The sequence below is a fragment of the Misgurnus anguillicaudatus genome, chromosome 10, assembly GCF_027580225.2.
Source record: "Misgurnus anguillicaudatus chromosome 10, ASM2758022v2, whole genome shotgun sequence".
Lineage (NCBI taxonomy): Eukaryota > Metazoa > Chordata > Actinopteri > Cypriniformes > Cobitidae > Misgurnus > Misgurnus anguillicaudatus.
In genome coordinates, this window is record NC_073346.2 from 26,360,715 (window position 1) to 26,387,448 (window position 26,734).

At 40.9% G+C, this 26,734-nt stretch overlaps 2 protein-coding genes across 6 annotated transcripts; both read left to right on the plus strand.

Annotated features, from left to right (window-relative positions):
- Positions 1–476: 476 nt before the first annotated feature.
- mlf2 (myeloid leukemia factor 2) lies at positions 477–8,692 on the plus strand. Its single transcript, XM_073872257.1, has 8 exons — positions 477–1,245; positions 1,606–1,714; positions 3,824–3,865; positions 4,008–4,061; positions 4,308–4,436; positions 7,614–7,773; positions 7,889–8,092; positions 8,174–8,692. The coding sequence occupies exons 1-8, from the start codon at positions 1,202–1,204 to the stop codon at positions 8,179–8,181; spliced, it is 750 nt and encodes a 249-aa protein (XP_073728358.1). The 5' UTR covers positions 477–1,201; the 3' UTR covers positions 8,182–8,692.
- Positions 8,693–11,314: 2,622 nt separating this feature from the next.
- On the plus strand, positions 11,315–24,804 carry atn1 (atrophin 1). 5 transcript variants are annotated; one of them, XM_073872258.1, is made up of 9 exons: positions 11,316–12,169; positions 15,769–15,912; positions 16,186–16,287; positions 16,521–16,640; positions 16,734–19,405; positions 19,986–20,202; positions 20,477–21,917; positions 23,583–23,726; positions 23,815–24,804. In XM_073872258.1, the coding sequence occupies exons 2-9, from the start codon at positions 15,886–15,888 to the stop codon at positions 24,021–24,023; spliced, it is 4,932 nt and encodes a 1,643-aa protein (XP_073728359.1). In that variant the 5' UTR covers positions 11,316–12,169; positions 15,769–15,885; the 3' UTR covers positions 24,024–24,804. The 5 variants fall into 5 exon arrangements, with proteins under 5 accessions (XP_073728361.1, XP_055066479.2, XP_073728359.1 ...); XM_055210503.2 differs by having other exon boundaries at positions 20,477–21,916; positions 23,575–23,726; positions 23,815–23,954; XM_073872259.1 differs by lacking the exon at positions 11,316–12,169 and adding an exon at positions 12,234–12,623.
- Positions 24,805–26,734: the final 1,930 nt, after the last annotated feature.

The following is a 26,734-nucleotide window of genomic DNA, read 5'->3' on the forward strand; positions in this document are numbered from 1 at the left end:
TCCGTTTCACTATTAATGTTCTACATTTGCTTAATTGTGTTTATTAGTATTATTTTTTATATTAATAATGACATTATATATATTCAAAAACTGTTCTTCAAATGCTCTTTTGCATTTCTAAACACTGCATCCGTGAACTGGGGAAAACTGTGTCAAGATAAAAGCCTCCTTCTTTCGCTTATTCTTCCGTTACCTTCTAATGTCATGTTGATCAATTAAATCAATGTAAAAGATATTTATGGGTTTTGACAAATCATTTAAAATAATCGTAAAAATCAACAACTTTCAAATGCTGGTCACCCAAATATGAACACATCAAATGAACCAATAACAATACTGAAGATTTATAATTTAGAATCATAATGACAGTATGAATTATGTCTGTATTTATTGTTTTCTTCTTGATCCCTAATTTCAATGTTCAATATCGCCGCTTAAACTTTTATATTTATTCACCGGAATGTGGGCAGTGATGCGCCCCTCCTCTTCCTCCTCCTCCTCCCCCATCTCGCTTTTCTGTTGACGTTTGGCTTTTGTGACTGTTTTACTAACAGCGCGTAATCTTCCTTTGAAAACCACATCTACCTACCTGGACTTTATTTTTAGTGCGACTCGGTATCGACTTTGATCCAGCGCAATCCGAACAAACGCGCGTATATCGCAAGATATTCGCCAGGATCTTTAAGGTTTTGTTCTCTTTGTCATTCTGTCTTCCTGTGCTCATCTTGCGGAGGTTATCGCCGTCGGTCCGTCTGCTCTGCGTGCTGTTATTTTTGGGCCACATCGACATCATTCACCCTAACCAAAACTGACCTTTATTTTCAAAGCTCGATGATGTTTTAAAATTCGTCGTGCATGTTGTTACGCTAGGCTAAGCGCCAGTAATAGCTTGCGGGCTGCTCTGGATCAGCACTTGTCTGGAATATTCGAGCGCGTTCGCGTTAGGTTTAAATGTTCTGCAGAGCTGATTCAGTATACAGTTGTGCCATCTCACTCGGTAAATTGATGGTTTGTATTGTTGTTGGATAATACAACCCGCAAGCTGAATTGTATAACTCCCCAGCAGAGACTGTTTTGCATATCTGACAGGGGAGCTTGATGATTGGTTGACCAATCAAGGTTAACCTGAGGCGCTGTTGGGTTTCGATTCGAGTCAGAACTTAAAGTCGGAAGTCCGAGTTCGATCAAACCAAGGGGAAAAATGTTTCGCTACTTAAACGATGTGGATGACAGCCCATACATGATGTAAGTATTACCAGTTGATTCACATATATTATGTGTTCCAGTAGCTTAATAGTTAACGCATTGCGTTTGCAACGCCAGAGTCATGGTTCGAATTCCAGAACATTATTAATAAAATGCATGCTGTGTATGCAAGTTTGTAGAGTTGGGTTGTATATTCAACTGTACCTATGTTTTCATTCATTGTTTTATAAATATTGGAGAGTTCATCATTACTAGTTTTGAATATTGGGGGGTTACATATATAAGTTAATTTGGAATAAAATGTCTGCTAAGTGTACATGTAAATAATAAGTGTATATTTGAGCACTTATTTAAGGGTAATACACGCAATTGTATATTGTGCATGTTATGCTGTGATAGGGATCCGTTCGCGGCACACAGGCATCAGATGAGCAGTATGTTCGGGCCATTTGGCATGGAACCGTATCCTCTGACCCCTCAGATCCAGCATCCACGTGCACGCATTCAGGTACACAACAGAACCATCAAAACCACAGAAAACATGAATAACATGCCTTTCAATTAAGTGTCGAATCTGGCACCTTGCTGAAGATGATCTTGCAGTTTGTCTTTAGTCTGAGTGAACCTGTGCCTGTTTACATTAGTGCATTTTCGTTTAAAATGGTGTTTTAAAATGAAAACGAAAAGATAAACTTATAAAACATGACTATTAACACACACTGAGCATGTGTGTACAGGTGCAAAAGAGCTTACTACTCTAATAATAGCTTGTCTCTTGCCAGTGTTATAACTGCTTACCACAGGGTTGTTGAATGCCTTATTCTGATTGGTTGAGAAATGTTCCCCAGGTATGCATTATTTTTTGATAAACACACACCTGACCTGTCAAATGTCTTAAAATAACCACCAGAGCAATGTCTTATCAATGTCTGTGGTATAAGCGGAATAATTGACTTTGGTCCTTTTGAATTATTTGAAAATAATGCACACTCCGCTTCGCATCATGCCACATAAATTTTTTGGGTGTGCATTATTAAGTTTTATTATTATTTTCGATAATTCAATGGCCCGTCGTCAATTATTCCTTATATAACAGCTTTAACCTTTTTTATAACTAAGCCCCTGGTTTGAGTTTATACTGCAAGTGACAGAAACAGGCAGAGTTGTGCACACTGCTGCATGCAGCTCAAATCAGAGCGTTTATCAGTGGCGGCTCGTGACTAATTCAAAATAAATGTTCGGAGTGTCATGTATGTTGCTTGCGTTTTTGAATCATGTGTACCATGTGCATCACGTGTTTTGTCGAAGTGAGTGCCTGCTGCACACGCGTCAAAAACGTTTATGATAAAAGAGACGCTCACCAAAACAAAATGCACGCAAGACACTCCCTTAACAGTAAACTCTGATTACGCATGAGATTATGCGAGTATCTGGCAAACGCGGGCATCTCTTTTATCATGAACCCTTTGGGCGCGCCTGCGGCGGGCACTTGTTTTGACAAGACACGTGATGCACATAGGATAACTCGACGCGCAGAACACATATTTTGAAAAAAGGAACCACACACGATAGGCTACATGCATGTTGTGACGAACTTTGCATTGAGCGCCCTCGAAAAAAGAAGTCACCGGCCGCCACTGGCGCTTATAATACTATATATCCATCAGGATACATGTTACAAACATGTTGGTATAGCTATGGCAAAAGTTGGTGGCACTGAGTTCACTATTTAGGGTGCAAACCTCTGTTTAAGGAATATAAACTGTGCGCTGTCACGTTAAAGATGGCTATAACATTATTTGTTCTCATTAGGTGCAGAATTTTTATAGTAGTACTTGTGCACATGTTTTGGGTGTTTGTGTTATGAATAAACACACAATGTGCTTACTGTGTGTACAAAGTGCTGCCAAAGCCTGCCGTTCTATCTTCATGTTATTGTTTACATGATCGTTGTGGTTGGTCATTTTACGGTAGCGTAATGGTCATATGATAAAAGCTTGAATCAGGGATGGATACGCAATGATCCATGAAGGCCCAATCGTGGAGCGAATGTGCGCACCTATGCCTTCCCTTTTGTCAGTTTGTGTCCATCTACACTACAACTCAACCCCCAAGTCTGCAGCATTTAAAGGGTCTCAATTTGGAAAACTCCAGAGTAGTGTGTATGCCGGACGTAACCGTAGCAAAAGTAATGCGCTTTAAAACAAAAACGCACTAATGTAAATGTAGTCTTTAGATTGTATTAACGATTAAAGGGGTGGTTCACCCCAAAATTTTAATTCTGTCATTTACTTACCCTTAAGTTGTTTCAAACCTGTATAAATTTCTTTGTCCTGCTGAACACAAACAAAAATATTTTGATGGAGGATGCTGAGCGCACAGTTGACGGTACCTATTGACTTCCATAGTAGGAAAAACATATACTAGAATGGGTAAAGTGAATGGGTATCGGCAGCTGTGTGCTTACCATCATTTATCAAAATATCTTCTTTTGTGTTCCATAAAATAGAGAGACTCATACAGGTTTGGAACAACATGAGGGTGAGTAAATGATGACAGAATTAAAATTTTTGGGTGAAGTACCCCTTTAAATTGTCATGTTATTTTCCCTTTGTAGCCACAGGCTGGAGCCCTGTCTCCTTTCGGCATGATGGGGATGGTATGGACTTGTTTTTCTTCTCATTTTATACCTTAAACAGTTTTACTTTTCTGTCTGCTTTGTTACTTCTCTCCACATCAGTAAAAAGTAATGAAAGTATTCATGCACTATCTTGGATTTTAAATATTGGGTTTTGTCTCAGGGTGGGGGATTCATGGACATGTTCAGCATGATGAGTGGAATGATGGAGAACATGGTGAGTCTCGTGGATACATTTCAGAACTATTGCAACGGAACCAGGGTTTGTTTACACAGTCTAGCATTATAGTTTAATACAAGGCTTCAGTTTGGATTTGGAGCTAAACGCCACATCCTGTTTGAATACAGTTTAGTCCTGCACGTGATAGTGGTCATCTGGAACCTCAGATCACCTTTATCTTTAACTATTTCATCAGGTCTCCATTGGGCTTTCATTGCTGCTCTTCTTTTTTCCTCCCTGTAGGAACGTATCCCTGGTACTCCAAACTGCCAGACCTACTCTTCATCCACAGTCATCTCGTACTCCTCCTCAGACTCCGGTGCACCTAAAGTCTATCAGCAGACCAGTGAAATGCGCACTGCTCCTGGGGGTGTAAGACACGCATGCACACAAACAGATACCCAAAAGTGTTATTATAAATACATATGGTGATCACAATGCTACATTATATTATGCAGGGCCGTGATTGCCATAGACATAAAGATTAATGGTCAATTGATTTTTTTAGTGACCAATTCTTAAACTTTTGTCTTTCAACTCTCTTTTTCAAATTTTAAATATTTTTTATCCTATGGAGGGAATTTATTAGTGTGTGATAATGGCATTGTCTTGCACTGTCTGCATTTGTTTTAAAGGAAAACACCACCGTTTTTCGGTGTTTTGCTGTGTTCTTGGCTCGGCTTGAACAGGTTGATACATACCTATCTTTTTTTCAATGCGTGCACTTAATCTTTGTACAGTGAGTTGTGAATGTGTTGGCATCTGGCCTGGCCCCATTCATTCCGTAGGATCCAGACAGGGATGGATTTGGAGGCCACCAGACGCTTCCATGTTTTCCCTATTTAAAGACTGTTACATGAGGAGTTACACGAGTAAATATGGTGGCACAGAATAAAACATGGCGAATTAAACTAAGTGCTATTCCGCCATACAAAATAGTTCTCAATTTTTATCCACTTAAAAAATCGCCACGTTTTATTTTGTGCCACCATGCTTGCTCGTGTGGCTCCTCATGTGGCGGTCTTTGAGTGGGGAGAACATGGAAGTGTTTGGTGGCTTCTGGATTGATCCCTGTTTGGATCCTGGGGAATGAGTGGGGCTAGGCTAAATGCTAACACATTCATGACCATAGACTGTAAAAAATGATGGACGACGGCTGTTCCATTGGTGAAAAGTGAAGCCATCAGTGTCCCAATAAGGCGTTGACATCTTGGGTCTTGAGTCTGCGCAGTAGCGATTTCGGGACCAGTCATGCAGTAGTGAGCAGGAAGTAAAGCCACGAAAGCAAGGCCCCGCTCTTGCAGAATGCGCATATCACAGCTGTCAATCGATATGTGACACCACCGTTTTTATAGCGTTAAATGACTAACTAAAAACAAACTTATTTTAAAAACAAACACTTGAATTTACATCAGTGTGATAAAACGACAGTAAATGACAGAAACCAGCTTCAGAAAAAAAGATAATTGAAGTGTAATTAAAATGTTTAGTTGGTCTCAAGTCCCATTGAATATCAGGGAGGGGGGGAGTGTGTTATGACATATACTGAGACCAGTCACTGGGGAGCGATCAAGACTTTTTGGCTTCAATTTTCAGGGCTTGTGCGGCAAGCTTGTTCATGACGTGCTGTACAAAGATTGTGTACGCATTGAATAACGATGGGTATGTATTGGTTTGTCAAGGTTGAGGTAGGAACACAGTAAAATGTTGAAGATTTGTGGTGTTTTCCTTTAAGAACCTAATCCACTAATCGAGTTATGCAGATCGGGGACAAGCAAAAACATGACCACATTACTTTGCTTGGCACTGTTCTGCAGAGTTGATGTCAGTTCTGCCCTTACAACATGTTTTTTTTGCCGTATAGATTACCATTGGCAAAACCATGGTTATTTTATGGTAACTATAATTTAACTTTTTTTTGTTTTTACTATAGTAAAACCATGGTTAATTTTTGTAACGGTGAGTACTTGGTAGTGTAGTATACAGAAGATTCTTGTGTTCAGGGATACTTTGCTCTGGACCAGACGTGGGCATTCATGGTCCTGGAGGGCCATTGTCCTGCAAAGATTATTTTCAACCCTATTAAACACACCTGAATCTTATTTTCAAGTCATCCTGCAGCCTTTGATTAGATTTTTCAGGTGTTGGTTGGGGTTGGGGCTAGACTTTGCAGGACGGTGGCCCTCCTGGACCAGAAATGCCCACCCCTGCTCTAGACACTAGCTAACACAGCTGTGTTAAATGCAGAAAATAACCCTAGTTTGTTTATATGCCCAGATATAAAGCTATTTTCCACCATTTTATAAATAACTGCTGCACTGATATCTTAAAGAAATAAACTAAGACTGCAAAGTATTATAGAAAAATGTGTGAAATGTTTAAACTTGCTAAATAATACAATATGCAATACTTTACTACTTTAAGTTTATAAAATCAATTTAAACTTTATTAAAATCTATGTAAGAATTGAAATTTATATAACAATCAAACATGTTTCACATTCTTTCTGGTGGTTGATCATGTTTCACATCTCAGAGCACACACAAGCACTAACATTTGTTTTCCAGTCTCTTTGTTAAACTTATGACTATACATCACTTTTTAAAGTATTGACATCATTCATTTATTGCGAATTATTTTGATGTGCACATCTGCGATATATTTATGTATTGTGATGTTTCGATGTATTCTCTTTAAGGGACACTCTGGTTTTTTTTGGGGGGGAAACAAAATGCTAATTTTCCAGCACCCCTAAGGGCGGTTCCCGGAAAGGGATTAGACTAGTCCTAGACTAAAATAAAGAGCTGTCCAAACTAAAAACAACTTGCACTGACGTATCTTAAAATACATCAGTGCCCTTTGCTTTGCCTCAAAATGCACGCCAGTAATGTTTTAGTAAGGCATGTTTGTTTAAACTAGTTATATTTCCTAATTAAAATAAGGCCTAGTCCTGGTTTAAGCTAATCCCTGTCCGTGAAACCAACCCCTAGAGCCTAGAGTTGAACATTTGATTTCTGCCATTTTGGAATCCATTCAGCCGATGTCCTGGTCTGGCACTACCGCTTTTGGTATGGCTTAGCACGGTCCATTGGGTCCGATTGGACCATTGGCATCGCGCGCAAAGGTGACCAGGGTGTTTTGATGGTTTTCTCATTTAAAACTTGACTCTTCTATAGTTACATCGTGTACTAAGACGACGGAAAATTAAAGGAAGATGTAGCTAAGAACTATACTCTCATGTAACTAGAGAAGAGTCAAGTTTTAAATGGGAGGGATGTCGGAACTCTTTGGTTGTTTTTGAGCGCGATGCTGGTGGTCTGGTCGGATTCGGTGGATTGTGCTGAGCTATGCTGGGGGCGGTACCGCCAGACCTGGAGATCGGCTGAATGGATTCCAGAAGGGTAGAAATCAAATGTTTAACTCTAGGGGAGCTGGAAAATGAGCATATTTTCAAAAAAAATTGAGTGTCCCTTTAAAATGAATACAACAAAAACACACCAGTCACAAAAATTGACCTTTGTCCTTAAGAGTTTTTTTGTGTTTGTTTAGATCAGAGAGACACGTCAAACAATGCGTGACAGTGAAAGCGGGCTGGAACGCATGGCTATAGGGCATCACATTCGTGAAAGGGGTCATGTGATGGAACGTTCAAGGAACAGACTAACGGGTGATCGTGAAGAGAGACAGGACTTCTTTAACCTGGAGGAGAGTGAGTCAAATACCCCTTTCTATATTTTTCAGTTTTTCTTAAGCATCTGTTTAAATTTAAGCTCAGACCTTTTAAAAATAATTGTATTCACTATTGTAAAAATTTGCTCTGTCAGGTGAGGCAGCTGCCTTTGATGAAGAGTGGAGGAGAGAGTTGGGGCGGTACCGCCCAACTAATGCCCGTAGTATAGATTATGGACGTGACCGGAGTGCGGGGGTGGGCCAGCAGCTGGCCCTAACAGCACCACCAAGCTCCTCCTCTCCCTCGCCCCGCCATGAATCACCACGCCATCATCATCATCAATCCCGCCCTCGATACGACTGGTAAGAGATGTGCACAAATAAATCAATACATTTTTGTTTTGGATACAATATATTGGAACAGTTTCTTCACTCTGTTTACTGGTAAAGTGAAGCACTCGGTGTGGAGTGATCTACCTGATGCTGTGAAAATAGAGGAGAAGAATAGTGAAGAAAAATATACCCGAAGAGTCAAATGTTTGATAGTTCCAAACTGTCTCAATATGTGTAGTCAGCTCCTTATAGGGCAGTATGCTGGAATGGGGTGTCATAACACGGGCTGAAATTTTTAAACTCTTGTTGTGTGGAATTTCACTTGGCCTGTGTACCTCATACCAACTTACTACTCTCAAAGCATACACACCAGCATTCATCATTCAACAGCTCTTTAACCTTGCGATTATACACACATACATATACATCTTTGTATTTAAATTAATTCTCATGCTTCCAATATTTCAATATCCAAATATTTAATTACACACTACACACACACGTACACACACACATTCACTGTAAAGTCCATATATGTTTGTGTTGACACTAGGGTGTCTGTGGGTTTAACTGTACAATGCTGACTAATTAAACTTATTACCTAATAAAAAGATCTTGTTACACCATTGGATGTCCTGTGGTTACGAAGTTGTTACTAAGTCATAACAGGAGGTGAAAGATTGAATACAACTTTACAGACAAGGTTAGTGAGCCAATTTATCACACTCATCTCATAATGTTTGAGCCTTGTGGCGGGATGTTTTAAACTCTGTGTATTGAATCTATATTCAAGTGAAATGCCTTGCCTTTAAAAGATTAGTCCATTTTCTTAAAAAAAAATGCAGAAAATTTACTCACCACCATGTCATCCAAAATGTTGATGGTTTTCTTTGTTCAGTCTAGAAGAAATTATATTTTTGAGGAAAACATTCCAGGATTTTTTTTTTTCATTTCAATGGACTTTAATGGACCCCAACACTTAACAGTTTTAATGCAGTTTAAAATTGCCGTTTCAAAGGACTCTAAACGATTACAAATGAGGCATAATGGTCTTATCTAGACAAACGATTGTCATTTTTAACAAGAAAAATAAAAAACATGCACCTTTAAACCACAACCTCTCCTCCTCCTCCGGCTCTGTGACGAGCCAGCGCGACCTCGCGTAACACAACATCACGTCAAGAAATCACGGATGACGTATGCAAAACTACGCCCCAGTTTATACAAGTGTGGCGAAAGAGGACCGTTCCGACGTTGTTGTATGTCGAAGGATACTAATTAATGTCAAGTTTATTGTTTAAAATGGTCCACTAATGTGCGTTTCATATATGTAACACGTGACCTTTCTATGTCACTACGCAATTACGTGAGGTCGCGCTGGCTTGTCACACAGCCAGAGGAGGACGAGAGGTTGTGGTTTAAAGGTGCATATTTTTTGTTTTTCTTGCCAAAAATTACCCTTATGCCTCGTTTGGGATTGTTTAGAGTCCTTTGAGGCTGCAATTTTGAACTGCATTGGAACTGTTAACTGTTGGGGTCCATTAAAGTCCATTAAAATGAGAAAAATCCTGGAATGTTTGCCTAAAAAAAAAAAAAAAACATAATTTCTTCTCGAAAAAAGACATCAACATTTTGGATGACATGGGGGTGAGTAAATTATCTGGATTTTTTTTAAGAAAATTGATTAATCCTTTAAGTGACAGACGAATGCAAAACAATATTCCTGTAATTTGGCTTCATTACTTTTTTTTGAGTCCGTAATGGGGATGTGAATTATAATATGTGCCATATAAGGTCAGTGAATGCACACTTTGAAACTGTTCATGTAACCTAATCGTCAAGTATGTCTGATGCATTAATTTGAGGATTCACATAATTTGGCATCAATTTTGGCAGAGGTTCTAAAATGCACCTCAATTTTCCCAAATATAGCCTCCATTCTGCAGTTTCTCCTACCATCACATTTCAAAAATGAGAAAATTTTCACTCTCTTAACAGAGCCATGCCCTACACACTTACTTATAACCTAAACTCATATTTCCATGGCATATTCCCACTTTCCATTCCTTGTTTTTTAGTCGCCCAAGTAGTCCATCTTTCTCTTCCCCTTAAAACTGCTCTTCTTAACTGGTTGTTTGCATTCCTGAGAAATTGTCATGGATGTTGATAGTTAAATGTCTAATTTCATTTATATCATGTTAAACGTGCTTACTTGCCAATTGCATGCCAGTTAAATGAATGTGCACCTGTATAGCTCAATGGTAGAGCATTTTGTTTGCAGCCCAAAAAAAGTCACGGGATTGAACCCAGGGAACACTCATGCTGATAAAGATTTATACCTTGTAAAGCACTGCAAGTCACTGCCAGATGCATAAATGTAAGAGTTATTCTGAATCTTGTTAACTGTGAAAAGATAAAGATTCAAGATTCTAAAATTTTTTGCAGGAATCTTATAACCTTGGTGTTACATAGTGTATTACAAGCTATGAAAATCTTTGATATGTTTTGTGGCTGTTTTTTTATATACCCTGCATTCTCTCATTTTCTGCTGCGATAATTTGTTTTCCTCTCTCCTCTATCACAGTTTGTAGCTGTCTTACATTTGTCTCTGTCACCCATCTTGTTTGTTCTTGTTCATTTCTCATCAATATGAGCTTTGTCATCTGTTTTCTATTATTTTCTTTTTTTCTTCTTTTTTTACACATCCTTTGTCTCACTTTATTCTTCGTTTGTGTTTAGACATAAGATTGTGGTATTGTGTAGAACTTAACCTTATTATATGTCTTCCACTTCTTTTCAGGCTTACTAATCTTTTGCTATTGTCTTAATTGCCTATCAAGTCAATTAATAGTGAGTATACAGAGACTTGAGTTTGAGAGACAGTTTTTAATATTGTTTTGTTCAAATTGCATTAATGTGTTGCTAGACCTTTAAATGTGCCAGCCTGTTTTTTATCTATGTGTGACGTCCGTAGGGTGCATTGATGAATACCCATGAAGAATTCTGAAATGCTGGTAATGTGCCGTAACCAACTCTTACCCATAACACTGTTGTAAGTGAACACCTTGGCTTGTATTGTTTCACACCTGCAACAGTAAATCAATGTAAAGGAATCTCTGCACCCTCTCCTCCATCTACTTCAACCGCTAGGTGGAGCGCTTTCAGTCAGACTGGGGGCATGACAACGCACGCGCACTTCTGCGGGGTTGGTTGCTATGGTTACAACACAATGGGTGTCGGGACAGAGGTCTATTCGAAAGGAGAGGAAAAAATGCAGGAGAGAGAGACTGAAGGAGATAGATTGAGAGAGCGCTTGACTAGTCACTCCATTGCAGTCTCAAAGAGCAAAATTGGGAAAGCTCTTGTAGCCTATGCAAGGGGAATATTATGGTTAAGGGAATTGAATGGGCCTTTTGAAACGAATGGGCTTTAAATGAGAGATATTGCCTATTTCAAATCATAATTTTGCAGGAATGGTGGCATTAAACCTCATTAGGGTAGTACAATTAAGACTAATTACTGCCTATTAACTAGCAGTTCTGGGTTAATTTCCCTAGTTAAGTGTCGGCAATCGACAATTATATAAGTGGTAATTTCCATAATGAAGAAGACGTACCCTTATCTTATAATTTTTAAATGTATATGAGTCTTTCGTTGTCTTCCCTCACCTTTCTCCCCCCCCCCCCACCCTTAAGAATAATAAGCAAAATCACGCCCCTTCGCACCCTCGACTTGCACGAGCGGTCGCGCGTCTCTCACTCGCCCCTCCGTTTTGAGATTTGCGCCCTACAGACTGCAAAAGAGTGCAAGTCGTCTTGACAGAGGAACGGGAGAGGGGCAGAAAGAAAAGGGGGTGGGGAAGAATCAAACGTACGCATCAATTTGTACAGTCCTCAGCTGCACCCCGTTTTCTGCGCCGATTTCAAGGGGGAGCGGCTGGAGAGCGAGAAAACACTGCGATGTTTGCCAAGCCGCAACAATGTAAATCTTTCCGTGCATCGCGTACCCTGTATGTCTGAGCGCGTGTAGGTCAATGTACAGTACAAACGGGGAGAGAGAGAGAGAAAGAAAGAAAGGGAGATACGCATCGCTGGATAATATAGGTAAGAAAATGGATGCTTATGTGTTACTCATTCTTCATAGCTCACATTGTAGCCATCGCGTTCCCGTCTTTGTGCTTAAACGTGCATAGGTTGGCTTTAAATCAAATTCTAAATCGGGGTGCGTAACCACGCAGGTCTCGAGCGCGCACATTCCACGGAGCAACGCGATCCGGCGAGCTCGACAAGAATGCCATTCGCCATTCTGATCCCAAATCTTTCTCATATGCGATGAAAACACCGAAAGGGGGCTAGACGCCGGAGTCTGCGACCGTCTTGTCAGGGTTGAATGTACAGTGCATTGTCTCAGCACTGTAATCCAGAGGTCGCGCAGTTTGTACAGTAGAGCACAGCCTCTATGCGTATCAATAACAAGCAGAAGAAAAGAAGAAAGAAACGTTGCAGTGCGTGGCCGGGAGGAGAGGCACGGAGTTAACGGCGTGATGCACGTTTTTCGGTTGTCCAACTCAAACCACATTTTGGCATTATGCATGAGCATGGCATTCAAAACCAGCTAATCGTGCCTGCATGTGTGTTCATACGTGTCTATGCGAGTGTATTAGTGCGTATATTTGATAGATGCATGTATGAGTTAAAGTATTGCTGATTGCTTAAATGCAAGTGTTTGCAGCAGAACACTGGAAGGGTTTTGGTATGCATGGAGCCCATCCAAGATTTTGGTAATGGACTCCTGATGAATGAAGGTTCACCTGTAGACAGAGTGTTGGCAGCCTTTTTTGTTGGTCATCTAGATATATTACCTTGTGTACACACTAATGGGATGACAAATATGCTGATTTTACATTTATGAGGTATGCACAAGGTGTCACCTCAGTACTAGCATTAATTTCTGTTTTACAAATGGTTTTTATTAATTGTGATCAGGATGGTGGTCTCAGCGTTCAGTGTGTTGGATGTCTGCAGTCTGTAAATCTGTTTATGTGTCGTCATTTATCAGCACTGTGGTTTTTCTTGTGTTCTGTGGTTTGGGTGTAAATGTAAATTCTGTAGCTTTGAAAGGCGCGCTAAATACACTCACTCATTTCACCCAGTCTGTTAGTGAGCTATATATAGCCTCATTCACAATAAATGAGTTGTGTGAGGGGGAAGTGTGTGTGTATGTGAGAGCAAGAGAGATAGTAAGAGCTGGTTTGAAATTTAGGAGTGACTTTTAACCTCCTATCTAACCTCCCACTATTAATGTCAAAGCCGGAGTTGTATTGTCTTCAGACTCTCTTTTTGTCTCCATTTAAATATTGCATTCTTTTTATTATGCATGCTGGAGTTTGTGAGCCAGCTGGTATAAAACAAATGTTGTTTTCAGTAAGATTAGTATTTGAAGATGCAAAGAGGCCTACATGTCGATTTCAATTACGAGTTGTTGTAGGATATTGTATTATTTCATTGCACTGTAAAAAAAATTGGGTTTGCAAGTCTTTTCAACTTTTCAATTCAATTCTATTTTAAGTTTTGGCTTGTGAAAAGTTGACATAACCTACAAAATCAAGTTGAAATTGTTTAACGTATATTTTTGTTACTGTAACTTAAAAAAATATGTTGATTTGACATCATGCTGCATGTTTTTTACAGTGTGTGTCTGCACGTGGCTGTGGGATTGTTTAAATTATATATTATATTTTCACCCTTAGGGCTGTGCAAAAATATCAATACCGCAACTCATAGTGGTAAAAGAATATAGATATTTCGATCTCTAGTATCGGTATTTAAAAAAAAAAAAACGAATCCCTCTGTGTGTGCCGCTGCTGTAGTTGTCGCTGTCCAGTTGTCTGTAATATGAGACATTGGCCGAATAGCTGTATAAGTTAGCGGAAGTAAGAAAATCTCAGTAAATTTAAAAACGCCTGCAGCTTTCAAAGCCGACATGTGGAAGCACTTTGGCTTAAAGTTTTTTTAAAAAATCAGCTCTTTTTTTATTTTTTATAAAAAAAAAAGTATTGCAATGTACCGCAACATATTGTATAGTATCGTGATACATTGTATCATGCAACATGTATCGTATCGCGAGGCCCTTGCTAATACCCAGCCCTAGTCACCCTATTAGGGGCTGTCCACACGGAGACGGATATCACTGTATACGTATACATTTGTTATCGTATTGCCGTTTCATCCACACGGATCCGGCGTTTCGAGAGAGTGAAACCGCTATTTTTTGAAACCGGGTCCTAAAGTTGATAAATCTGAAATCGACACCCTTGCGGTTTTGTGTGTACAGCCAATCCGTATATTTTGTGAAGCGAAAAACGTCATCACATCACGTGTCAGAAGCGGCACACGTAACAGCAACAGCAATAACGGCGGACTACTTGATTGTGTTCGTGCTACAGAAGCTACTAAAAATGTAGCAAAATCTATTGCTTCTATGCAATTGTGGTGAGCAACAAGCGATAATGGACAACATCATACTTTGGTTATGCGCATGCTCAAAGTCTTCTTCTTCGTGTATAGTGTATATCTGTGGCAGAATTACAGCGCCCCATACTGGTCCGGCATATATACTGCACCGCTTTCAGTCGGTTTCAGTGGTTTCGTGTTTACGGATTATTTTTTTAGATCAACGGAAAAAAATGATCGGATAGGGAATGCACCGGCTTCGTGTGGACAAAGCCTTATTTGAAGCATTATTCAACAAAGTGGGTCAAAAAATTATCCCTAATTGTCACCAGGGCAGTACCATTTTAAAAAGTACACCTTTGCACCTAAAGAGTTCATAATTAGTACCTCATGGGTACAAATTGGTACCAAAAAGTTAATATTTAAGCATAATTTGTGATACTAATGGTACTTTTTGGAAAGGTACCATCCCATTGACAGCTATGGACCTTTTTTGACCATTTTGTCTAGAACTAAACAATTTAGCCCTTCTCAAAATGTAAAATACACTGTTAGCATGCCTAGAAATGAGAGAACGGAACCATGGATGAAAAAAAGATGAAAGGACAAGAAAAAGAGGCTGGTTTGTGTTTTAGAAAACTTAAAAAAAAACTCCTCTATAGCTTAGTTTAGTCTAGTATATGCACACATAAAAAAGATGTGTTCTTTACATAAAATGTGAATTAAAATGTGTTTTTTATGTGTGCTTGTATATTTGAGAAGTATGTATTTCTGTACATGCAGTATTTATTTGTGTGCATGTTGATCTTTTGGTGTGAGCAGTGCCTCTCTCCCCATGTTGGCTCCAGTGGATGATTTTTGTAGAGGTCCATTCAACATTGATGACTGAAGCTCAGCTTCAGAGTACCACAAACCCTCTGAAGTACCAAGCAGTATATATATATAAACAAATTTTTGATGCTGTGCAATAATACTGTTTGCAACCGAAACAGTAAATTCTATAATTAAGTCAATATTTATATTAGTACTGGAAATTTGATCACGTACTCACGTAGCACTACATCTTTGATTTTCATCAAATACTGTATTGATGATACATATGATGGGAATGTTGATAGATTGTCGTTTACAATTGACCTTATTCATTGGCTCTGAAAACAAAAGATGTATTTATTACACTAAATTATGTCATTTTTTGGTTCACTATGATGTTGTTTTGAACATAGTGGTATTTACTCTATTTCCTTCAGGATACAACGTTTCAGTGCAATGGTAGGAAGCCTGTAGGCTTACTATACCAATTGTGGTCACGTTCCAGCTTTCTGTAATGGCTGACTGGAAGGAATGGACCACATAGAGAGCTAGTTATGAAGACCCGAACCCACAAAGAATCGGTGAGAGCAACGCTGCATATTAAAATCAAGTGTTAACTTTGGTCCATGTGCAGACTGTGGTTTGTTTTATAAAATTGTGTGTTAGTACTTTACTTCTTTAAACACTTAATCATACATTTTAAAGGGCACTGATATCTGAACAAATCACTAGATATTCAAATTTTGGTAATTTTTGGTTCTGGTCTTACACTGTAGTTTTGTTTTGGGGTCTCTTAATGCTCTATTCTTCTGTTCATCTTTTCCCGCCTTTGCTCATGCTGGGTATGACCACAGATGCCAGCGCGTAGTGGACGCAGGAGGGGCGGCAGTGAGGAGAGAAGGGGTAGACGTCCACACCCCAGTCCCTCTCGAGCAGAACGCAATGAAAGGCAAACAGTAAGATTTTCTTTATGACTGTATATTCTTTGAATCTTGCTCTTGGTTTGCCTTTTCTCTTAAATTATTCTTTCTTGTAGTCTTTTTATATAATAGTTTTTATCTAGTTGACTAACTGAAATCTAAATTTTACACTTGTGAAATACTGTATGGATATTCATGGTTGTTCTTATATTCACTTGTGATTTTGAATATAAACTGCCTCACAGCATGATTAAAATTGTACAATTAAGCAAAGAACTGCTGGAGAGGAATTGGCTGCTGGGCATTTCAACCGTCGATCTCAAGGCCATGATTCATCAGAAAGTGAAGGAGAGGATCTGGTGCCCCCGCCCAAAAGACAAAAAGTCCAGGTAGTGATGTATTAAACATTTTCAGTATAGTTCTGTGAAATAAACGACATATACAAATTACCTTGTTGTGTGCATATTTGGTTGTCCCATCAGGACTCCTCCTCCAATCCCCCAGCCCCACCCCTTTCAACTAACACTCCAACTTCAGCCCCGCCCCCAACTTCAGGCAACACTCAGTCAAGGGAGAGTGACAATGAGGATGGCCAATCACAAGGCAGCAGAAGCTCAGCTGGAGGCAGTTTAGCCAATAGTAGCAGCAGCATAAGCAGTGGACGGGACATTGACCAGGACAATCGATCCTCTTCTCCGAGTCTCTCTGCTTCTCCATTAGCCAGTTTAGATTCTGAATCAGACTCTCCAGATTCCCCAAAGCAGAGTGATAAAAACAAAGATGGAGGGGCATCAAAGTGTGTGCCAGAGGATCGGAGAGGATCAGGGAGGGGTGAGGATGGCAGTGCCGTGGATCAGAGAGACGGTGAAGGAGCAGTAGAGGGAGATATGTCTCCTCTAAAGTCCCCATCATCGCTTTATCCATCTCATCGTGGAATGGTTGACACTGTAAGTGATACAAGTAGCAACAGAAAGTCATACTTTGCCCTAGATTCTAAACTTGCAAGTAAATTGGAATACACAGGGCCTGGTGGTACTGAGACGTTGCACACCTGCAGCCGCATCTCTTCAAAAGGAGGCTCTCATTCTGGGAAACCTGGTGTGGGAGGGGTCGAGTATTCCCATGGGAATTCAAATGTGAGTCATGCTCCAACACTCCCACCTCCACCTGCTCTGAAACCTCTAGAGGTGGGGCAGAATGCTCCAGGTGGGGAAAGTAAAACAGACAAACCAGAGAAAGGTGATAAGTCTGCTCCACCCTCTTTGCTTCCACAAGCTACTTCTGTTCCCCAGCAACCTCCACCTCCCAGCACTCACCATTACACCCCCACCAGCTGGTCAGGGGGACCTCCTAGCAACTGGGGATATGTACGATATCCAGGTAACCACCACCACACACATCCAAATCAACAGCCCCCGGTTCAGCAACAGCTTCCCTCAGTCTACAATTCTCCTTCATCCACAAGGCACACCTCCCACCCACCCTACCTGCCTCACTCTCATTCCCACCCACATAAAGACTACCTGCCTAGGTATGGCACCACACCTGATCGGGAAAGGGGTGGGAGGGAATTTGGAAACAGAGACTTTACTGCTAATAATACCAGTGCCAATGCAAACAGCAACAGTGGTAGCAACTGTGGTAGCACTTCTGGTGGTGGGGGAACGAACTCTAATTCTGGCCGGGATTTTGGGAACCCGTTACCTGGACAGAACAGAGAATGTGGCCCACAGGGATCAAATCGAGATGGGCCCACTGGACCACCAGGTGGTCGGGAATATGTACCTGGTTTCAGAGATCGTGAACGGGGGAGAGAGTTTCCTTCGCAAAACCAGCAGCTTCAAGCTCAGGGCAGAGAGTTTGGACCTGAAAGCACAGGAGTTGGAGGATCTTTTTCAAGAGACAAAGATGGCAGGTGGGGAGAGTTAGCAGGTCAGGTTAGAGAGGCAGGAAGTAGCAGTTATCCTGGCAATGCCAACCAAACACCTGTTGGTGCCCCATCTTCTGGTTTAGCCTCAACAACAGTGAATCGTGACCCAGCCAGTTCACCACAGAACAACTCGGGGCATCCTCCTTTTTCCTCCGCAAATACGAACCCTCCTAGTAGAGACTATGCCCCTCCTATGGATTCAAATGTACAGCAGACACTGCAAGGACAGACTACCCAAGCATCTTCCAATGCTGCAGACATCCCTCCCCCTCCACACTATTTGAGAGAATACCCCCCTGCAGGGGGAAAGGACTACCCAACACTTGGAGTAACCTCGTCCTCTATTCCACATTCTGGTGTTGCCAGGGATTATCCAAGTCCACCTGGATTGGCCCCAAACCTACCACGAGAATATCCTGGAGCACCTCCACATCACAGCCACTATCCTGGCCAGACAACCCTGCCTATCCCACACAGAGACAGAGAGAGAGAAAAAGAAAACACTGCATCCTCTACTCATTCAAATCGCAGTCACCCACCATCTCTTTCTCCTTCATCAAGTGGCTCTGGACATGGACATTCCACTTCAACTTCTTACCCTCCTCCACCACCTCCTCCCCCTACTAGTTCACTAGGTCCACCACCACCCATCACATCTATTCCTGGTAGTCATGCTCGACAGGCAACATATTCGTCACCTAATCAAACTCCACCAACCCCACTGTCTCCTCTTCCCAGCCCCTCAACAAATCAGATGGGAGGGTTTACTCCTTTCCCATCCACCTCTGGTCCCGCTGTACAACTTCCTGCATCAGGTGTCCCCACATCCTGCCCATCAAGTTGCAAACCTACTTCTTACCACAGCACTTTAAGCAGTCATACCCCTTTCAGTAGCTCTTACCATGGCAACAATAACCATGGAAATGCTTTGGCAACTAACAATGCTCCCAACAACAGCAATAGCACTCCCAACAACACTCAATCACAATTGCACTCTCCTCAAAATTCTAAAGTATCACCCCATCTCAGTAACACAGGCCATAACAACACTGGTCCGACTCCCAGCACATCTGATTCATCCTCTGGTATTGTGCCAGCACCTGTCATAAAGGAGGAGCCAGCAGAAGAGAGAGAAGAGTTGGAGAGCCCACCTATAGTTCTCAGAAGCCCATCCCCAGAACCAAAACCTGTTGACATTCCAATCCATGCCAGCCAATCAGCTCGGTAAGACCAAGTGCCCAGTTGATCTGAAATGTAATAAAACAGGAACATGTGAATTGAGAATAAAAAACAGATCTATCATGACGTGATATCATACTTTACCCAAAACAGTTTGGATTTTAAATAGCAAGAAAATGGTATTACTTAATGTAACTGGCTTAAATACATTACTTTAAACCGTTTGCATTATATCAATGAATGAAAGTTTAACTTATAACCACCGGATCAAAGTTATGAAGGTGATAAAGGTAAAGCATAAGTGATCATGCCAGCATCCTTGTAATTCCCCAAAGTTGATCCACTACACAATTTTTATCTTAAGTTGTTTAGTCGTTTCTTTTTTCTTAGCATAGAACTGTATCTTGGAATATTGTGTTATGCTTTAATGTGTAACCTGAGAGATTATCGCTGCGTTTCCTACTTCCTATTGCTCTTTCAGGGCTGAAAAGTAATCATAGCAGTTACGCATCAGTTAATCAGCATCACTTGGTTCCATCATAATGTAAAAATGTAAATCTCTAATTTTTATTGTTCTACTTAACAATTATCATTCATGTCAATACAAGTAATATTTTGCATTTAGGTTCCACAGGGTTCTTGACCGGGGCAGTGGGAACTCTTGTGCACGCAGTGATGTACTTTTTGTCCCACTTGATGGCTCTAAGCTTTGGAAGAAGAGGAACGAGGCCATAGAACGTGCTCGTAGAGAGGTAGAACAGCGTGCAAGAGACCTGCGAGAGAAAGAGAGGGAACGAGAGAGAGAAAAGGAGAGAGAAAGAGATCTGGACAGACATCTGCAGGTATAAGAGGCAAAAGAGAATGTAGTAAAGTTTTACTTTTTATGCAAAGCTGCATTGCTTGAGGGTTCTAGGTGATTACCAGAGCTTGCTATGCAGTTGCTAATCAGAGTTTCAGGTTTTAACATTAACTTAAAAACTCTTGACTTTTTGACTTTTAACTTTCATGCCTGGATTTTTTTTTATTTGTGAATTCTAGGCCTTGAAAAAGTTATGGAAATTATTTAAAATGTTAAATACGTTTACATAGTGAATTTAATTTTTTTTCTGTTTTCAGCAAAAGGAGAGTGGCACCAATGCAGGGTTAGGAGCTGCAGGCACACGCCAAGGCTCTTCACTCTTCTTTCCTTCCTCTTCATCAATCCTTCTAGACCCTTCATCATCTTCCTCTTCTTCTGTTAACTCCCCACATCCCACTGCTCATCCACAGCACCAGCACCACCACCCTCACTCCCATCCTCACTCCCTTCACCACTCTCATCCTCTGCATCCATCTCTCTCTCATTCTATACCTCATTCCCTTCTCATCCCTTCCATGACAGGGGGATCTGGAGTTGTTGGATGCCCTCAAGGTGCTCTGGGAATCGGGCTTGGGGGTCCATATTTGGGCCCCGATACCCCAGCCTTGAGAACCCTGAGTGAATATGCCCGTCCCCATGCCATGTCTCCGTTGGGCACTGCCAATCGAGCGCAGGCACATCACCCCCACCTCCACCACCACCCTCACCCACATGCTCATCCCCATATGCACCCTTCATTTTTTCTGTCCCAATTCCAAAACCCAGCCCTTGCGCACCCCCACCACCTTCCACCCGATGCCGCCACAGCGGCTGCCATTCTTGGCTTTTTGTATGGGGGTGGGCTGGAGGGAGGCCATACCCATCCAGGGCCTGGTCCTGGTGGGTTGACTGGGGCGGGGCTTGGAGGAGTGGGATTCCCTCATGCTGTAGCAGCTCATAGAGACCGCATGAAGCCCGGATTTGAGTTTAAGAGTGAGGAGCGTGTCTACACAGCTGGAGTTTTAGCCGACCCGGCACTGGCTTTGTCACACACGCACTCACACGCACACTCACACTCCCTGCTGCTGGGGGGTGGGACTGGAGGCGGGGCATCTGGAAGTGAGGTAGCTCTTTACGGTGCAACTCCACCCCCTGCCCCACCCCCTCAAGCTTTAGCCACAGCGACTAGGAATCCCAATCCTGCCCCTCAGCCACTGTCAGTCCCACCAACCTCTTCTATTCTCCCAGCTTCACTTCCCACCCATCAGGTTCCTACCGGAGCTTCGGTGACACCAGCAGCCCCTGCTGCTCCCCCTCAACCTCCTCCCCCACCTCCTCCACCTCCAACAGCATCATCTCTTCATCACCCTTCTCCACACTCCACATTTCCAAATACACACCCTTCTTGTCAACCCCCACCCCTCCCAACTCAGGCCCCTCCCTCTGAACGATATCCCACCCCTGTCCGCACTCCTCCCAGCACAGAGCGTGCCAGGAGCGTGGAGAGGGAGAGAGTAATACCAGCCACAGAGAGGGAGCGAGAGAGGGAGAGAGAAAGGACAGGGACAGGTGGAGGAGGATCAGGAGGAGGCACAGCGCCTGCGGGAGGCACAGGAGGAGGAGATTCTCTTGGACGACTTCAGATGCTGAACGTGACTCCTCATCATCACCAGCATTCACATATTCACTCTCACCTTCATCTGCACCAGCAGGACACAGGTATTCACTATAAAAACACGTAAATGCTTACACTCAAACACAATAAGATTATTTTTTGTGCACCTGGAGTTCTATATAATGCAGCAAATTGCTACATTGCTTGGCAACTAAAAATGAATGTAAAAAATATTTTGATTTAGTATTTCTGTTGTTGTAACTCTGGATGACGCTTGGTTAGATTGAGGGGTCTCCAAGGCCGCATTTACATTGCATGTTTGAAGTGACTCGATTCCGCTTTTTTTTCCCCCCATCATGTGGCACAGATCGAATATGACCCACAAACCTGTAAGCAGGAAAAAACAGATAGATTCCGATATTCTACGATTGGTTTCAGGCCTCATTCATATGTGGAAATAAATCTGATACAAATCGGATATGCATTCATGTCCGCAATGTAAGCAGACAGATTGGAGTTTCCCATCTCAAGACATGTCATGCGGCATTGAAAATGCGAGGCTGGCAAATGACGAATCAACTCGGGTGGACACTACCCGCGATCACATGACTCTTCTTAGCATCGCAATGGAGGATGACGGCTCCACTTAGTGCTGTAATGTTGAAGTTTTATGTCTTGTTACAGAAATAAAGCTATATACTCTTGTATAATTTTTTGTCTGTGTCCATTGCATATCGTGACATTTAACTTCCTCTGTGGTTTAAACTGTTCCGGGTTAGTATGTCCACCTTGAATTGTTTTGCCAAGTGTTTAGTGTAAATGCAAAAATCAGCTACAAGTCGCTTTTAAAAGATGATGCAAGAAAAAAAATCATATACAGGCATAAAAATCGGAATTGGGCATAAAGATTTGCCGTGTAAATCTAGCCCAAGCGATTCACAAGTTTATGTATGTATGCAAGTAAATTTGGTACGTACGAAGCTACACGAAATCAACTACTCTGTGAGTTTCCCCGAAAGACTAGTCAACTAGTTATGCTGGTTTAAAAACAACTAGAAAGACCGTAACAACTTTATAGAATGCACTATATTTAACTTGACACAGTGTCTTAAAAATGCAACATTTGCTGTCCAGTTTCTCATTTTATTTGACATTTACTTATTTCCAAATCTGTTTGGTTGTTGACATTAGGCCACAGTTTGTGGAAAGAGTCATCTTCCTCTGGCTGTTGTCGTATACAGAACAATTGATTATTCAACTTTTGAGCAAAGCATTGCACAATGGTCAACTAAATGGATGCAACCCTCTTATTGTTTTGAGAGAATTTTTATTTCATATGTAGTGGAAATTCCCTAGCTGTAGTAAAGTTATTTTTCTTCATATACTGTAATAAATGTTTCAACAACTCTAAATATGATATCAGCTGTTCTTCCACATGTGACCTAGCTTAGTCTTTTTTTGTGATTTACTGTTTCTACGTTAAATCATCCTACATGGCAAGAACATTCTGTAAAAAAATTGTTTATATCTTTAATATTCACTCACAAAGGCCATGTGAAAGATTGAAATCAATATTTAGGAACCCAACGCCCTGAACATGATACTCATAATATGTTCACACATAGATTTGTAACATTTCTACCCAGTCAGCATCATAAACAATGGCAACGCCGCAAAGGCTAGCATGTTTGTGAACACAGTGCCAACGGCAAACTGTGCTACTCTTATTAAATTTCCCACTTTTGTTTTGTTACGTATTTGGGTGGCAGCCGCGGGAGGGGTACACCCCCTAATGGATCCGCTGGCATCAGGGTCTCCCCTGGCCCGTCTGCCATACCCCGGGGCAGCTCTTGGGCCCCCTATCCTGGCACACTCCCTAACTGAGAGTGAAGTGCTTCGACAGCAACTCTTTGGTAAGAGTTGTAATGCATGTTTTGTTGTCTTGCATTGAATCGTTTACATGTTAAATGATTTTGGCATTTACCTGCATGTCGCCTCCAGGTGGTCCTTTTCGTGACGTGCCCCAGTCCTCGTCTCTGGGTGGGTCCATGTCTGCAGCTCACCAGCTCCAGGCGATGCAGCAAGCTCAGAGCGCCGAGATTCAGTTTCAGAGACTCGCCATGGAACAGCAGTGGATCCACCACCACCATCATCACTCCCTCGCGCAGGACGAGTACTATAGTTGTTTTGACGTAAAACAACAATGTTGACCTTATTGTACAACACCAGTAAGAAAATTACTATGATCTTTGACCTTTTCTTTTAATTGCATCAACCTGAAAAAAGAGAGTGACAAAACGCTGTAAGTGTGAGACAGATGAGAGGAAGAAAATGAAGGGATGAAGTGCAAATATAAAATAACAATCATTCAAGACTCGGCACTGAATGACTGAATACAGAGTGCAGACGTGACACCAGAACACATATCATTCAGTATGAATTAACCTAAATAGAGGCGCAACAAAAAGGTGTATATTCCAAAAAGGTGAGATTTATAACTCTGGCATACAGTGGCACTAAATAGATATTCCCGAAAACCCCAGGGAATTCTTTGTTGTGTTATTTGCTACACCAGACAATGGGGTTAAGGCTGTGGATCTATGTACAATATACGTTATGCCAGAAAGAATGTTTAAAAATGAAGTTCTCTTTTATGTATTTGCATGTAGCTAGATACAAAAAGCCCAGTGGGCTAAAACTCCTGTTTTTTTTTCTTAGCGCTCTAAAAGAGTGCGTTTATGAGAGGGTGCATGAGATGACCAGCTTACCTTCATAATCTTTTTCGTTATCGTGTTCTTATTAAAATAATTAATGTTCTTTGTTAATAATTATATGATTATATAAACATTATTTTTTATTATTTTTTTACATTTTCATGGTACCACTGTTTATTTTTAATTTTTATGTTGAATTTACCTTGTGGGAAAAAATGCAAGATAAAAAATAAGGAAAATCTGGAAATAAAATACAATTTTCTTTCTAGAAATCTTTTTGTGTGTGTGGTTGTGTGTGTTCAATCCGGCCTACTGTTTCACTTTCTCTCCACAGTGATGTCTAAAGAATTGTTCTCATGTGTTACCTTTCTATGACTCAAAGCAGTTTACTAGTCAGCATTTATTAGCTCAGAATTGCTTGTTAGTTCCAGTATTTACAAATGAAAGGTTTTGCTTATGTAATAGAATAGGAAGAAAGTCATGCGTCCGCCTGTGTGAGTCATTCAGGCTTACCAGTTATGCTGTTAACACTTCAGAATGATAAACGGACTCTTTATTAGTCATTAGATTTTAGTTTATATACTTATACTCAGTGTAAAGTATATGGTTTTCTGCTATTCTATGTGGAGAGGGCCGCTAGAAACTCAGTAGGTCTTTTCAGATCGTCCACACACAGAATATACAATAAATATTGCATTCCTCTATTTTTTCTCTGTAGTCTCTCTCTGCGTACACATAAGGAAATGCATACAGCTAATAAGAGACACATGCAGAATAAGAGACGTGAGACAGAATTGTATCACTACAGTGAGTGTGGGAGGTGAAGAGAAGAAAAATGAACAAATGAAGGAAAGAATGTGAACGTGATTTACAGTATGGCTCTGTACTCACCCCTCTTGAAAATCTACACTACGCAGAAAGCATGCATTGGAAATATAATCATCAGACAACTAAAATATACTCTTTATCAGTCTCTTATGTTTCTTTTTTTATGTTAGCTTGAATTCACTCTCAGTTGTGTATTCTACTATAATTTACAAGGTAAGATTTTCTGTACTTGTAAAGAAATGTTGTTGTTGTAAAATATGTCAGAGCTTCCTTAACGAAAACTTTTTTTATAGTAAATTCACATCCACCTTATTTACATCCAACTTTTTGCATCCAAGAATCAGCTTAACAATGTGTCATAGCTGAGACATATGAAGATTCATCTTTTACAAAAAAGTGCATGTGGCACTTTTAAAGAAAAAGGGGGGTGTTTAGATTCCAGTAAAAATCAATAGTATTGTATTTTTAAAACTGCATAGATGGGAAGCAGGTAATTTGAGTATCAGTGAGATACTTCGTTCAGAGTAGTGTATGTTACCAGTCTACCACAATATACACAATAATAAAACATTTGTGTCCTCTCTGTGAAGCCAAACTGAAAACAATATTGTGCATAACCTCACCAAATTCACAATATCAACAGATTAGGTCCTGTAAATCTTTATTCTTGTAAACATGCAAACATCAGACCTTCTGCACTTTTATAAACACAAGCACAGAAGCAAATAGTAGATAAAAGTCTGTCTGACATTGGTGCAACATATTCAACAATAAAAACATTTATTTTAGATTATTGTATTACACCACTAGATGGCAGGGCCGTCTCGTTAGGGTAGCAGCTTCGTTAACTGAATTCTAAACAAATCTCTTTGTCACCCGCAGTACTGTTCAGAACGCAATTTTATGAATTTATATTTGTTTGCATTGCTATGTATTTTTATATTACATGTTGGTTTTATGTGATAATTTAGCAAATATAGTGCATTCCTGAATAGGCCTAATTGAATGTCATGAACTTGTGATTGTCACATCACTAACCCTTATAAAGCTTCCTGTTATAGGACTGCGTGCGTTCCGCTCCACTTTTAGACACGCACTCGTGAACTTCCAGCTATCCTTCGGGGAATCCCATAGGGGAAATCCCCGCCCCCATGTTAAAGTGCGTTCCACAGGCGGACCCACGAATTTGATAGAGGGAGCGAGTCTGGCCTGCGTCCAAATACCCACACATGAGGTCTTTGCCCTTGACTGCTTAACTACATGACGTAATTTCTCTATTTTGCCCGTGTTCTAGTCTAGTATGCGTGAAGATCCCAAGTGTGCATGTAAAATTATTCACCTGATGTGGGACACACTTAGCAAGTGTAAAAATGTCAATC

Bases quoted from the DNA above. Each gene is read 5' to 3' on its own strand.
- atn1 (XM_073872258.1), top strand. From the start codon at position 15,886: ATGAAGACCCGAACCCACAAAGAATCG. The intron at 21,918-23,582 runs GTATTCACTATA...TTTGGGTGGCAG, and splicing joins TCTGCACCAGCAGGACACAG to CCGCGGGAGGGGTACACCCC. The intron at 23,727-23,814 runs GTAAGAGTTGTA...TGTCGCCTCCAG, and splicing joins GCTTCGACAGCAACTCTTTG to GTGGTCCTTTTCGTGACGTG.
- mlf2 (XM_073872257.1), top strand. From the start codon at position 1,202: ATGTTTCGCTACTTAAACGATGTGGATGACAGCCCATACATGAT. The intron at 4,062-4,307 runs GTGAGTCTCGTG...TCCTCCCTGTAG, and splicing joins GTGGAATGATGGAGAACATG to GAACGTATCCCTGGTACTCC. The intron at 4,437-7,613 runs GTAAGACACGCA...GTGTTTGTTTAG, and splicing joins TGCGCACTGCTCCTGGGGGT to ATCAGAGAGACACGTCAAAC.